Here is a 16,124-nt window from a genome sequence, read left to right on the forward strand (position 1 = left end):
CAAGTAAATAAATAAATATATATTTTTTTTCTATTGGCTTTAATCTAAAAGATTTCTTTCAATTCTAAAATCTCACTTTGTCTGTACACATCATCTTCTTCTTCATTTCACCTTCATCTCCTCCATTTCTTCAATAAATTCTCTTTTTTCCATCTGAACATGAAAAGGGAGCAGCGAGTGTGTGTGTGTGTGTGTGTGGTTTTGTGATTGTGAGACCTGTGTGCAGGATTAACTTTGGTTGGAAGATCAGACACTGTGCATGTTGTGTGCTATAACTGCACGGCCCGACCGCGAGCAAACACATCCACACAGAAATGCAGGTTTTGCGACGGCGCACCACAGGGTGTTCAGTGTTCAATAACCAGTGGGTTTCAGCTTGTCTGACCTCTCCTGTCTCTCAGCTCTCTGTCCGCGCTTTTCAGAAGAATGGTCTTTGTTCTGCGCCTTGTTCTGTTTTTCTGCACAGATGTGGATTTACTGCTGTTTGTGTGCAGGTGTTTCTGCACAGACTTGCTTGAACTCACTGACTAACCCAAGCTTAACCCATTTTCTCCTATGAACAGGTTTTGCTGAGGAGGAATCAGAAGTTCAGTGGCTATCCCTTTCTATTTTGTCTCTATTTTTAGTTTGTTGACATGATGTTGCATTTTCACTGTCACACATGAGAATATTTAATAGAATAGAATTGAATAGAACACAGTATTCAGTTCAATTCAGTTCACCTTTATTTGTATAGCACTTTTACAATGTAGATTGTCAAAGCAGCTTCACGTAGTAGATCATAGTAAATTGAAACAGTGTAGTTCAGATTTAATGGTGCCAACTGATGACCCCTTATATTTTGTCAAACATTAGACCTAAAACTGCATAAATATATCTATTTATTTAAATTAATATATGTATATACTCCATGAGCTCGAAAACAGCACTTGCTTTTTCAAGGTTTTGCCAAATACTCTGGTAATTAGGTAGCTGACAAAAAGGTTGACATTTTTTTATATATATATATATATCTCTCATATATATATATATATATATATATATATATATATATATATATATATATATATATATATATATATATATATATATATATATATGTCTCTCATAAGATTCTGGCCCGGTGCATGCTGGGAATGCTAACACTAACTACTCCAGTGGCTGGTTTTCACTTATTTGGCAGCCCTTGTCTTTTCTATGTGTGAGTGTGTCTGATCTCGGCATGATGTGGACACTTATTGCTGTTTTTTATTTGACAGATCTCGGATGGTAAAAGGGCCTCCTTTTATGAGGCTTGGACTGGATTTCAATCACATACACACACACACACACACACACACACACACACACACACACACACACACACACACACACACACACACAAATATGTCTCTCTGTTTATATTACTGTATATACTAGACACTTTTATATTTGCAATTATGGAAAGAAATAAGTCAATAATTTTAATATTATGCAGCATTATATAATATTATTATTATTATTTATATAATATTGCATTATTGTTTAAAATAATTTGATATGAATATTATTAATATTATGAGAAAAACTATTTTGTGTAATAAAAAAATGAAAATATATATATTCATTACATCTATTGTAATGTTTAATCTTATTATGAAAACAATAATCAACCTTTAGTCATGTGTGTTAATATTAATGACATTATTTGTAATTGTTATTATATTTTCAATGGTGAAAAAATCCTAAAATCATTATTTCATGTTTTTTAGAATGATCTGGTTTCATTTTTACACTGTTTTCACATAGTTCACCATAGCTTTCTTCTGTAGTGTAAGGAGTAAAAATGGAACTCAATAGTAAATTTGGATTATTTATAGTCCTTCATAAACCATTATCCCAGTATTGGCCATTAATGGACGGTCAAAGTCTTCCATCCTTTCTCCTACTCCTTCAAACCCTCTGTTTTGTCATTTGTCTACAGCTCTACAGTTGCCTTTGGCCAACGATGGAGGCAGTCGCTCGTCCTCGTCAGAAAGCTCCCCTCAACACCCCTCGTACCCCAATAGACCCCGACAAATGCTCACACTTCCCACAACACCGTACAACCTACAAAAGAACCTGGAGAAGTACGACACGCACAACATGTTACATTAATTGTGTAGGTATTTGTATATTAATGCATTTGTGTTTTATCTTCAGTGCTGAAATCGATCAGAAGTTGCAGGAAATCATGAAACAAACCGGATATTTGAAGATTGATGGACAGGTGAGTGTTTATTCAATTTTTAATATGCCCCATGATGCTTTGTGTGAATAAGAAGAGTAACTCTCTGTAATGTCAACAGTAAGTCAAGTGTTTTTAAAAAACAGGGTAGAAGTATTCATACAGTTTGTACTCAATAGCCTCTTTTACACATACAGAATTTTCCAGAAAATTACCAACAATTTTTTGGAAAGGGATCATGTGTGAACAGGCAAATTTTTTCGGAAAGAGAAGTTGTAACATTAACAGTAATTTGCTGTAGTGCTGCTCTGTGTGAACGCAGAAGGAAAATTTACGGAAAGAGCACATTCAACTTTAGAAGGTGCTGACATGATATGTCTACTTCAGCCAATCAAACGAATTTACATTCACACTGTTTATGAAAATAAAAGCCTTTGAATCTTTCTACAGACACATGCACACACGTCACAGTAGCTGTATGCAGGTAAACTCACAGCAGGTTATCAGAAGCTTTTTAATTGACCATTTTTTCTACAGTTGACACTATGAAGGCACATCAAAATGTTATCTGACAAACAGCAGCAGCTAAATGTGTCTGGAGTGAGATTTAAAGCTGTTTATTTTCATAAACGACGTGGATGTGAATGGATCTGAATGTTCTGATTGGTCAAGTAGACGTCTTACGTCAGCACATTCTAAACCTGAACACGCTCTTTCTGGCAGTTTTCCTTCTGCGTTAAAGTATGTATGCGCGAAAACGACTAATGTCAAAAAGGTGATTACTTACTGTAATAAATGACTTTCAGTAGGATGTGAATAATCCCAAAAACAACAGATAAGTGTGTAAAACTGTAGCAATACAAAAAGAAAATAATCTAAAAACACAATGATTGCTCATTAGTGTTTTGCTACTTTTTTAAAGTAATGCTGGTGATACTACTGTCATGTTGAAATATCAAATGTTAAGCTATTTTGATGACATAAATATCATTTTTCAGCATGTATCACAGAGTTATTTGAAACACAGTCTTGTTATTTAAAATTGTGTCAATTATTTTGAATGGGAGATACCCAAACTGGAAGTACAAAATAAAATAAACCCAAAATAAAATAAAATGACTATTTCCTCACTATTTGCTCACATTTCAGTGATTCTAAACTTGTATGAGTTTCTTTCTTCTGTTGAACTCAAAACTCATTCTAAAGAATGTTGAGAAAATGCAACCATTGACATTCTTAATATGCACAGAAATTACTATGGAAGTAAACGGCTATTGTTTTCCAACATTCTCCAGAAAATCGTCTTTATTGTTTGAATAATAAAACAGAAACAGGTTTGGAACTAAGTGGAGGATGAGGAAATTATGACACTTTTCATGTTTGGGGAATAAGTGCCTGAACTGTCTGTATGTTGTTGGTTTTTTAGCGTTACCCCGCAGAGGTGACTGATCTAATCAGTGAGGGGGAGATCGGCAGTGGAACCTGTGGACAGGTGTTTAAAGTTCGTTTTAAGAAGACTGGCCATGTCATCGCAGTCAAGGTCAGTTCAGCTCTTTGCTAGCTCAATATATCCTCTTCTTAAGTAGAGATAGGTAAAAATTTCTTCCATTGGCCCAACCAGGCCATTAGAAAATGTAAAAATCTGTTCTATTTGCCCAATCAGGCCATTAGAAAAGGTAAAAAATCTGTTCTATTGGGCCAATAAGGCCATTAGAAAAGGTAAAAATCTGTTCCATTGGCCCAACCAGGCCATTAGAAAAGGTAACATCTGCTCCATTAGTTCAACCAGGCCATTAGAAAAAAATCTTTAGTGCTTGGTGTAATGCTTTAACATTTGATAATTTGACGTTTGAATTTCGAAATGTTCATGTATGACAGTTCACATCACTGATGACTATAATTTTTTTGAAAATAACAAATTTGTTAAGTGCACTTTATGTTGTCTTAAATATGCAAGCATTTCAGAGCATTTAAAGGCCCGTGAAGTGCTTTGAAATATGCATTTTTATTCGATGTTTGACGTTATCTCAACTGAAACATAAAAACCGGGCAGGACATAGCAGCTTCTTCCCATTAAGAATAACAGCCAATAGCATTTTGTTTTTATCCCAGCTCTGCCAGTGAGAGTGGTTGAGCTCAAGCACATCAAATGAAAAGCAAATGAGAATTGCCTTGAAGGGTGCGGGGCATGTCAGATACTAGAGAGCATTTGATTGGTCAGAAGATTTTTATGAGAAATTGGAAGTTTGAGGTGATGAATTCTTTTTTTTTATTTCCATTTAGGTGGAAGTGACGAACTGCAAGCTTAAATGTTCATATCTTCTAAGTGTGAATTTTGTCACCGTAATGGAGCACATTAGCTTATCGATATCCTTAAGATACTAACATCTAAAAACGTTATTTTAATTTCACAGGACCTTTAAGTATAGATTACAGTTGGCTTTTAATGTTTTATAATGGATCAGCTGTAAAAAAAAATCATTGTCATCATTATTGTCATCACTGTGGTGTGGACATAAGAAAAATATTGGCTAGTGTGACGTATAAAAAGATTTATAGCCAAAGGAAGTTAATATATTAGCCTGATTAATATTTTTATTTTCTTTTTTGGATGATTGAGTTTTGCTTCGTCTTCATGAATTGTCCTTGTAATTATGGAGGCATTAAAACAGCAGTTGAGGCAGGAGTAATTACTGTTTGCTAATTACATTGCTCTGGTTTATGTTGTTCAAGTGCTGTTTCATTTTCTCTGTGTGCTTCCCTTGCAGCAAATGAGAAGAACGGGTAACAAAGATGAGAATAAGAGAATCCTCATGGATCTGGATGTTGTATTGAAGAGTCACGACTGTCCATACATCATTCAGTGCTATGGGGCAATAGTCACCAATGTAAGAATCTTACTCTTGACTTTTAATTAAATTCCATGGTCAAGTGATAAATGTAATGAATTGCTTCCTCTGTAGACGGATGTGTTCATTGCCATGGAACTAATGGGAACGTGTGCAGAGAAGCTGAAGAAGAGGATCCAAGGGCCCATACCAGAGGCCATTCTGGGAAAGATGACCGTGGCTGTAGGTCTTTTCATCAACTCCCTGAATTCCCTGATTCGTTATTGGTTAGACATGATTGCAAGCATCTCTCTTTTTCTTCTCTTGCAGATTGTGAATGCTCTGCTTTATCTAAAAGAGAAACATGGTGTCATACACCGAGACGTAAAGCCATCTAATATCTTGTTGGACGCCAAAGGGCAGATCAAACTGTGTGATTTTGGCATTAGCGGTCGATTGGTAGATTCTAAGGCCAAGACTCGCAGCGCCGGCTGTGCTGCGTACATGGCGGTGAGTAAACAGCAAAGTTGGGTTGTTGCATCGCTATAAGTAGGGACACTACTAGTTTAACTACATTTCTGAGTAGCATGGCAGTAGTGTTGCTACTTTCCAAATCGAACAGCTTTTCAGCAGCGAAGCTATTTTATTTGTCAAGTATCGCAGTAGCGTCCACATAAGCTACATTTAGCGATCGCAAATCAATAAGTGACGGCAGCGACATTCAGCTGTGAGGCCGGTGTCTAGCTGATGGAAGTAAATTCATATGTAGGCGAGAATGACGATTTCTTCTTTTTCCTGTGGTCAACAACAAACTTTTTGGTGCGTTACTGCCACCTCTTGATTTATGTGGCTTCGATTATATAGCTTAGATGTAGCTAAGCTACTTTTGTCAAATAGCTTTTAGCTTAGCTTGCTGCATTTCCCAGAGGGTAGCTTTTAGTGTAGGTAAGGTACATTTTAAGTAGAGTAGCTAATAGCTAAGCTCACTACATTTGAAAAAAAAACGTTGATCAATTTAGGCGAAAGTGTCATACTGCAACCTTTTGGTGTTTATATCAGTTTTATATTGTCTAAACCTAAATTGTGTCACTGTTTTGGAGCAGACTAGCTAATAGATATCCTTAACCGTGCATTCATATGGGGCCTCAGTGTCAACGCTTGACCGAGGGCATGTCTGAAGTTGGGGCTGACTCGATCGTTACAGCAGCATCAGCCAATAAATCTTCTCTGTAATCAGCTACAGTCTAAGCTGAGTTGTTTACATGCATCAATCTAATTGGCTCACGCTTCCGTTGACGCTTAAAGTTGAGAATTTCCCAACTTCTGCAGCAATCAACAGATCCACAATGCAGTTCGGCAACGCCTGACGTCACCCATTTAAAGTGAATGGGAAGCATTGACGCTGACGCCATGTGTGAATGGGGCGTAAAACTATCAGACGGAAACGAACATCTAAAATGTTTTATTTTAAATTCACGGGACCCTTTAAGCATGGTCGTTATGAAAGAATGACTGCATTGTTTAATATGCATCTTTTTATTTTTAGCCTGAGAGAATAGACCCTCCAGACCCCAGTAAGCCAGATTATGACATCAGAGCCGACGTCTGGAGTCTTGGCATTTCTCTGGTGAGTTCCTCTACCTATACACTGTTGGGTAGACACTTGTTTACTGGGATTTCTTTGCCGAAAGTTGGGTTTTGCTATTGATTATGTATACTTTTAGTTTGCTTATGTAGCATTAACATTCAAGGAGAAATTGGCAAATGCTTGGCATGCCTAATATGGTGTTTTTATTCATTTTCATGAAGCCGTGTGAACAAGGATAAGCTTTTCTGTTTGTAATTCAGCTGTAATTGATTGTCATTGTCATTTACAAATGTTAAAGTTCAAACGTTTATTTTAAAAAGAGGGTAAATAAAGATACAATGTTATATAATATAATCATTTTATTCAATATAATAATTTATTATTCAGAATGAATACAGAATTAATCCTGAACAAAAGTGATAGGTGGTTTCCAAATATTCACTTTATTGTTAGATTGATTTCTGATTGTGTGGAAAGCCTGGAGGAATAGTTCAGCTCTACATGCATTGTAATAAATTACATGAAAATGGAACAATTATGCATTGACCTGAATCACAGTTAATAATTACCTATATTCCTCCCTGCCTGTAGGTGGAGCTAGCCACAGGACAGTTTCCTTACAAGAACTGCAAGACAGACTTTGAGGTTCTTACCAAAGTTCTGCAAGAGGACCCGCCAGTGCTTCCTCTCAGCATGGGCTTTTCCCCTGACTTTCAGTCCTTCGTCAAAGACTGGTACACTCAAAAAAGTCACCTAAACATTACATTGTTTTAGCATTTTATTAAGTCTTCTCTGTTTCTGCAGCCTCACAAAGGATCACAGAAAAAGGCCAAAATACCACAAGCTGCTTGTAAGTCTCGATCTCCAATAAAACTTGAGCTAGTGTCCCATTTATGCTTTTCTGATATTACATTTCATGTAGTGTGCACATATAGCATTAAGTGATATAAAAAGTCTGCTAAGCTTGAGACCACAATGAATGCAGTTGGCAAAAAAATGAAATAAGTTCTCAGTCATTTTAGTCTTACTTATTGCAAAAGCCTATATGGGTTTGTAACAGATTTAGACAACACTAGTCTATTGGCTGCCTTCAGGCTTTCTTTGTTACTTGTAGCTAGAAATTCAGGAATATTAATGAACGTTTGATTTCTGACACGTGTTGTAAGCAGTTGGCCAATCACAGTAGTGGTTTAGTTGTTCTTTTTACACCAGACATTTATTCTAAATCAACAACAAGTGCCCTGCAAAGTAGACTCCACAGGTCATGATTTCAATCTGAAGGTAGAGTATATGTTTCATTCAGTTGGCATTTTAGTGTTTGATATATTTACGTAGGTGTATTATGTCACACTTCCTGCTTTTCTAGTAAAGGTTTCTCATGCTCAGGTAAAGAGCATTGAAGGAGAAGGGGGTAGGCATGGGATGTTTACCGGTTTTATGGTTTACTACAGTTTGGAAAAGGCATGGTTTAAAAACTGCAGTATATAAGTTTTTTTTTTTTTTTATACGTGTTGTCAGACTTTTTTCAAGGCAACGGTATCCTGCAGCAAAGGACCATCCACATTCACTTAAAATAAAATATATAGTGTTCAGTGGGAAAAAGTTTTTTTTTTTTTACCCAGACATTTAATAAGAACCAGAGTCAGGATTTCATCTCTGTTATTTGCAGACGATGTTGTTCTGTTGGCTTTATTAAACATGGAATGACCTTCAGCATGCACTGGGGTGGTTTGCTTCTGGATGAGAATCAGCACCTCAAACTCTGAGGTCATAGTTCTCCACCGGAAAAAGGGGGTTTGCCATCTCCAGGTTGGAGGAGAGACCTTACCCCAGGTGGTGGAGTTCAAGTATCTTGGGGTTTTGTTCATGAGTGAGGGAAGGATGGAACATGAGATTGAAAGGTAGATCGGTGCTGCAGCAGCAGTAATGCGGTTGATCTAACACTCCATTGTGGTAAAGAAGAAGCTGAGCTGAAAGGCAAAGCTCTCGATTTACTGGTCAATCTACGTTCCTACTCTCACCAATGTTCATGAGCTTTGGGTCATGACCAAAAGGGCAAGATTTCGGATAGAAGCGGCTGAAATGAGTTTCCTTAGCAGGGTGGCAGGGCACACTCTTATAGATATTGTGAGAAGCTCTGTCACCCGGGAGGAGCTCGGAGTAGAGTCGCTGCTCCTCCACACCAAGAGAAGTCAGCTAAGGTGGCTTGGGCATTCGGATGCCTCCTGGATGCCTTCCTAGGGAGGCGTTCCAGGCATGTCCTACTAGGAGGAGGCCTCGGGGAAGACCTAGGACATGAATGAATGAATCAATTCAATAAGAACATATTTAGAGCGGTAATCACAATACTGTGAAACCGGGATATTTTTATCCAAGGTCATCATAGATTCAGAATCTTATAGAATGCCTAGAAGGGAGTAGGGAACAATGCACACTGTGTAGGGAATGTGTTGGTCAGAACCATGCATTAATCTCATGCATTAATCTCTTCTTGTCTAAATCAGATGTGTTAAATAAGAGACACATGCAAAATATACAGATTAAGGAACGGGATTGTGAAATACTTGCTTAGGTTACCTGACTAGCTAGGTTACCATCAGAGCAGAGTGATCTCTCAGAAAGGAAGTGTATAGGCCTAAAAAGTTTTAAAATGGCGTAATGGGGCACTTTAAATATATGCCATCTTAAGATTGTTCTGATGCTTGGTTCACACCAGTGGTCTTGTTTTACTCTCTATAGGAACACAGTTTCATCCGTCGTTACGAGGTGTCAGAAGTGGACGTTGCGGGCTGGTTTCAGGCGGTGATGGAGCGCACAGAGTCTCCTCGCAGCAGTCAGTGCTTCAGCCATCACCAGCTCCACTCTCTCTTCAGTAGGTAGCCAGACGGAGAAGCAGAGAGATGAACGACAGGTTGATTTAGAGACACAGATGGACAGGTCTGAAATGTAAATTATTGTTAATGAGAGGATGGAGTGGAAATGGACTGATTTTGAGGTGGCTGAAACAGAGAGAATGTTCATTTGGGAGTTTGACCGATCGACAGACAATCCTGGGCAGGTTTGATGTTAATCTGAAATCATTTTTTTTTTTGTCCTTCTCATCCCACCCATCGATCAGGATGGACCATTACAGGTTGCAGTCTAGAACGCATTCACTGTGACACACACGCACGCGCACATTTACAGCAACACTGTTTCACTAAAACCTCCACCAGTCCGTTTAATTCACTTGGAAATCCCGATCCACACATCTTGAAGTCCTCCGTAGCCCCTTACTCAGGGACTGAACAGAGTAGTCGAACAACACTGTGCAATGTTGTGTTTGTGCGTGAGTGAGTGTGTGTTATCCGTTCATCACTTCTAGCTCTTCACTTTCCTGTACAGTTTAAGTGTTCACAGCCATTAAGTACATTCAGGCAGTTCAAATCTAGCAGGATAATAGCTGAGATCCTATATTTTATAGAAGTGTTCTTTTCTATGAGAGCAAGCGTTAGCAGATATTTTATTTATTGTAACATGTACTAAGAGAGTTAGTGATTCTTATTGGTAGATCTTTTAATCCCTAATGTTTAGATTGCTAGAATTAGTTTGGTCTGGAATTTCATGTATCAAAAAATAGATGTATTGGCTAAAAGAGAAGGTTGTAAATTAAGATAAAACTAGTGGTGGACCGATACAAATGTTTTTTAAAATTATTTTATTTTTTTGTCCTGATTTAATATCTAGAGACACCTACACTACCTGACAAAAGTCTTGTCGCTGATTTCAGGTTTAAGAGCAACAAATAATAACTTGACTTCTAGTTGATCATTTGGAAAAGTGGCAGAAGGTAGATTTAGATAAAGAGCTATTGGAACCTGCATGGACCCAAGATTCTCTTAGAAATCAGTCAAGTTTGGTAAAGGAAAATTCCTGGTTTGGAGTTACATTTAGTTTGGGGGTGTGCGAGAGATCTGCAAAGTGGATGGCAACATCAACAGCCTGAATTATCAAGACATTTGTGCTACCAATTCTTCAGCACGAGAGCGCTCCTTCTCATACATCAGTCTCCACATCAAAGCAAACGGTGGGAGGAAACCAGAGGAAACCCATGTGAGCACGGGGAGAACGTGCAAACTCTTCACAGAAACGTCCACTGGCTTGGTAAGGACTAGAACCAGTGATGTTCTTGCTGTGAGGCAACAGTGCTAACCACTGGGCCATCTGCCACCCATTTAGGAAAAGAGGTTGAGTAGGGGTGGAAGGGGGATTCTTCAAAACGAAGATGGCTGTTATTTGTAACTTAGGGTATTTATATTGACTTATGATTCACCAATCAAACGATTCCTAAATTGGATAATGCGCGACCAGCAATCATAAGCATGTGATCCTCTCGAAATTAGTTTATATATGAACTTTACATAGCAACTGTGTTTAAAAAGGACAGAATTCTTAAGAATATCGTTTTTTTCTAAGGTCAGATCTTTTGATGTGCTTGATTCGTCTAGATGTTTTTGGTCAGTCAGACCGCACCAAAATTAGTTTGGAAACAAACCAAGGTGTACACCACGTTTGGATGGGTTCACACCAGATCTGGTCATTTTAATTGAACACACAAGTGTGAACACACCGATAGTGAATGTTTCATGCCAGTTTGTGGCAGGACTATTTGTCTGACCATTATTCAGGATGACAATTTTTGTTGCTTATGAGTAACGTCTTGAAATTACCCTCTTCGCTTTAATTGTCTATTGCTGATATCTAGAAACCTGTCTGTTCATTGGCCAAATGTTGGACTTTGTATCGGTCAACCACTAGAGAAAATACAAAAAAATTAGCCCAGAATGTTTAAAGATGTACACCGTGCACACCTCAGGAAGACAAGTATTAGAGAATTGTGATTTATTTTTTATTTATAGCTGTGCGTTTCAGTCTTAGAGCATCTGAGGAAGAAACAAAATCATGTCAAGATGAAAGATGTTGTCATAGTCGCTCAAAGTGGCGCTGAGAGGCAAGCGGGGGAGTTTTTGCAGTGAGAGCAGTTCGTTTTGAGCGCAATAAGTAAAAAAAAAAACGCCTCGTTTTGTGAGTGGAACATTTCTGCTCTGATTCACCCGACTTGTACACCAACCGTTCATCATTTCATTCTTTTCATCAGTCTATTTTCGCATCAGCATTTGAGTTCCTGCAAACCAAAGCTTGCTTTTTTTTTTCTCTTTTTTTTTTCGACACTTTTTTTTTTTTTTCTACCAAGCTGTTCTCAGAGGATTTCAGCACCTGCTCATGGGTCGTGCTGGAGATGTTCAGTGACTTTCACAACCAAAGCTGTAGAGTTCGAGATTCACTGCTTTAAAAAGCCAAATCACTGCTAGATTGTTTGAAGAAAAGCGTGAGGAGAAGGGTTGAATGAATCCGGAAAAAAGGTAAAGGAATGTTGAGACAGGGAAGTTGGCGATAGATGAGGGATGGAAGAAAAAATTAATGAAACTGTGCAGAGGAGATAATGGGAATGGAATGAAAATTGGAGAAAAGTAAATGGAAAGTATGAATGAAAGTCTCCAGTGAAGTCTTTTAGAAAGAATCGGTTTGTTTTTAATAAGTTTGGTGAGATGAGAGATGACTTGGCGGTTTATAGATGTGCTGTGAGCTAGCTGGACGTTGCATAAAAGCTTTTAATTATTTTGAACCAATGTACCAATTACTATTTTTATCTAGGAGTTAATTAGATTGTATTGTTTTGCATCGTACTGTTTTTGTTTGTTATCCTTGAAACGTTTGTTTTTTGTATTATCTGCTATTATTATTATTATATTTATTTATTATCTTACTGCTGCTACTGTTTACTTTAGATGCTGCTGTCAGTGATTCTGTTCCCCAAAGGATTATTATTCTTTTTTTTTTTCCTAAACCAAATGCATAAAACTCTGCAATGTCTACACATTTACCAAATACGATTACCTGTAAAGCGCATCCATTAAGAGGCAAAGTGAAAGCAAGCAAGGTCATAATCGAGAGCGTATGTATACCTAGATCTATATTTAGCCACTATGCCGACTCACAAACGTCACCACTTGTTCTAGGCAACTAATAAGAATGATTTCCAGTTATTTGTACAAAGTAACAGACACCAACTGGTAATATTTATATATATTTGAGCTAGTTTTGCTATTAACTGTGGGTGACGCAGGTAGATATGTTTGTAATTGTCCTCCTGTGTCCATCCTGCGGTGGATACATTCAGCAACTAATACATTTCCCTTATTAAACACAGGCTCATTGGAAATATTAGTTTTTTTTTTGCAATTATATATCAATGCATATATTATACTCAAGCGTCTTAGTGAAATTTACACACACATTATTTTAATTATTTACAGGGGCAGATTATCATTGAAAAGGTTTAATATTTGCCTAGATCCCTTAAAATACTAATTAATTTCCATATGTAATAGTTCAACAGTCAGATTTCAGAAGTAAAAACTCCATTCCTACATTTTCATGGCTGTTAATCAATTCTAAATGCGTTTCTGAACCCATCTGTTTGTAAGGCCAACTTATTTTTCGAAAAGTATTTGATGGCTAAATTTGTGCAGAAAAATACTACATTACCCATGATGCTGTACAGAAAACACTACCAAGTGAAGCATAAATTATCTTTAGCTCCGCCCACTCTGAAAATTAGTCTACTGAATAAATACTAAAATTTGTGGATAAACTCAGGATATGTTCTACTAGCAATATAACAATATCATTTTGCGACAGTTTTGTGTCAATAGGCACATTATTTATGGTACTGTCCTGTCTAGTGCTGGGTTCCTACCAAACTAATTTTCGCCTACTACTTAGTAGGTATTGCATTTGAATTTAAACGTGCTACTGGCCGTTAGAAAAGTATGAATGGAACTCAGACGTACTAAATCCACATTTTGTCATGGTTACGTGACCTATCCATGTCAGTTGCGTCACTTCACTCCCATTCATGAATTCTCTCTTGGTGCATCATGGGATAGGGTAATGTCATCCAATGCGCACTTCAGAATCTCACCAGAAGTAGTAGGTCATCTGAGTACTTCTCATTTACTGATTTTCGAATTCTATGAATTTGGACATACTACTCAGCTGGCATACTGATTGTAGCGTACTATATAATATGGAAGTATGTGATTTTTGGATGCAGCTTAAGTGTTTGTGCGAGTAGATTACATCCTCAAATTTCCAGCCCACGACCCCCAAAATAACAATGCCAGTGACTTGCAAACCCCACAGTTCTCGGAGGTGGTTATAAACGTATAAATGTTGCACAAACAATAATAAGCCTTTATAAACACGAGCACATTGGCGACACAGAAAAGTGCATCAGTCTAACAGCTATAATATTATATAGTCCTTTTTTCATTTGTTTAATTTAATATTAACCTCACCCAAAGAGACCGATGGTTTAATTTCGGCCTGTATTTATTTTTAATGTATTTGATTGCCATAAAGGTGTCTGAAAGTTTAACTTGCTGCTATAAAATCAGTCTGCTGCAGCTGACACTATTGCTGTGCTGTTAATCTAATGTAAACACACCAATCCTATGAAAATAAATTAAAAGCCTGAAGGCTTTTTATTTGCATATTGTTGCTTTTTTAATGTAACTATTAATTACTATTTTTATCTTCTGTGGTTATGGATAAAATATATGGCAATTCTAATACTTTAATAAAATGTATTTGACTTTTAGAAATCACCAAGCGACTCCCTATTATTGTCCCGTGACCCCCACTTTGAGAACACCTGGTATACGTGATATCTTTGTAAATCTACTGCTCAAATTCCAATAACTGAACTTAAGTGATAAATTCATGTGAGGGGAAAAACATCCCATGAGTGAACCAGGGCTAGTGACATGATGTTCAGCATCTGTGAACTTGGCGTAATAAACATGCATCTGCAATACAACAAAAAATGTTATAGAGACTTATAGAGCCAGAAATGTAGGCAGTCACATATTTTCAGTGAGCCTGGGTTGCAGATAAATGACTATTCAAATATTAATTTGACTAAAAAGTTGATTCGTTCTTAGTCAGAATTTTATCAAATTTTTTAATTTTCAGATTGGATCTAACCTTGATTTTCGTTTCAGAAGTCCATTAGATTTTTTCAATCGAATGGTATAAACAAATTAATAAAAACACAGCAAATGTGAATAAAACTCTATATTTAACAGTGAGCTGTTACTGTTTAACTCCCCAAATATTCTTTACTCCTTTCATACGGCAAATAGGAATAGATCGCCAGATTCCTGCCATCAACCCAACCCTGATTTCCTGATTTGGTGTTGATGCTGATCTCCACAGATGATACTGTGGTACACCTGCCTGTCTGTCTTTCTGTCATTCTCTCAGAAGCCCTTATAGAAGCGACCGCAGCATTACACACCAAAGGTGTCATCAATAAAAACAAATGGAAACCAGTGACGTTATTGTCATTAGGATGATTCTTGTTCTACTAGATGATGCTGGATTGTATTTCTGAGGATACACACTGCTTCATGTATGTAATTTTCCTGTGAGACGATGATGGGTGAAGTACTGGAAACAGATTTAGTGTTATTTCCAGTCCATCACCCATCACTTTCTGGGTTTATTTTGCTCACACACACATACACACACACACGACTCTCCATTGAATTATCCAAGATGCTAATCTAAATGGTTTATGGTTGGTTTTAAGTGTACTTCCATTCACTGTTTTCTGGCACTATTTTGATTTGTAATTGCTTTCGAAATCAAAGCATCAGTTTTTTAAACGTGTGCGTTTATTTTCTGTGAACCGAACTCATTTCTGGCGGCAGTAGTCGTACACATCCCGAACCCCAAATTCATCAGTGTTTGCTGCTGTTTCATTAGCATTATCGTTTATACTGTATGCATGTGTGTATGTGTGTGTGTGGCAGCATCACTGTTGGTTTTTTTTTTACTTAGGAGTGTGTACTTTGCCATCATCCTTATTGTCTTTTTAGAATTGTTGTTATTGTTTTGTTAAGTTATCATGATGCCCCATCTGTAATTAAACCAAATACTCACTATGCAGTCACTCAGATCAAAACCGTTTGCATTTTTCAACCTGAATTTCCTCTATATACACACACACAGAAACAACTACTGGAGTCTGTAAATCTGGAGCGAGTGGATATAACGCCCTCAGAATTTCTGATCAACAGAGAGAGTGTTTTCTTTAGTTTTTCTTCTACAAGCTGACATATTTAAGGATTGTATTGGGACGGGACGGGGTGGGTGGGATTGTGTTTGGGCTCAGATTTGGGGTAGTTTGAAGAAATAGTTTGTCCAGTGCTGTAAGTATATCAATTGCATGTTATGATCATTAAGTAACTGCCATTGATTTTACGTTTCGTTTTGGAGCGGGGGGGGGGACATATATATATATATTTTATCTTTATTTATAATTTTTACATATATATATATATATATAGTGTACGTTTTTCCCCCTCAAGATGTGTTTTTCGAAAAAGACACACTT

At 37.2% G+C, this 16,124-nt stretch overlaps 1 protein-coding gene across 2 annotated transcripts in view; it reads left to right on the forward strand.

The window, feature by feature from the left end:
• map2k7 (mitogen-activated protein kinase kinase 7) overlaps nt 1–10,418 on the forward strand; it is a 17,902-nt gene extending 7,484 nt beyond the window's left edge. The window contains exons 2-11 of one of the 2 annotated variants that reach the window (XM_005160049.5): nt 1,964–2,108; nt 2,182–2,248; nt 3,633–3,746; nt 4,975–5,094; nt 5,170–5,277; nt 5,365–5,544; nt 6,581–6,661; nt 7,214–7,356; nt 7,427–7,472; nt 9,362–10,418. In XM_005160049.5, coding sequence (XP_005160106.1) covers nt 1,964–2,108; nt 2,182–2,248; nt 3,633–3,746; nt 4,975–5,094; nt 5,170–5,277; nt 5,365–5,544; nt 6,581–6,661; nt 7,214–7,356; nt 7,427–7,472; nt 9,362–9,502 — 1,145 coding nt within the window. In that variant the 3' untranslated portion in view covers nt 9,503–10,418. The remainder of the gene's footprint in view (nt 1–1,963; nt 2,109–2,181; nt 2,249–3,632; nt 3,747–4,974; nt 5,095–5,169; nt 5,278–5,364; nt 5,545–6,580; nt 6,662–7,213; nt 7,357–7,426; nt 7,473–9,361) is intronic. The other variant, NM_001190306.1, reaches the window with a different exon arrangement.
• Nucleotides 10,419–16,124: the final 5,706 nt, after the last annotated feature.

This window comes from Danio rerio, chromosome 1 (assembly GCF_049306965.1).
Source record: "Danio rerio strain Tuebingen ecotype United States chromosome 1, GRCz12tu, whole genome shotgun sequence".
In the NCBI taxonomy this organism is placed as follows: domain Eukaryota; kingdom Metazoa; phylum Chordata; class Actinopteri; order Cypriniformes; family Danionidae; genus Danio; species Danio rerio.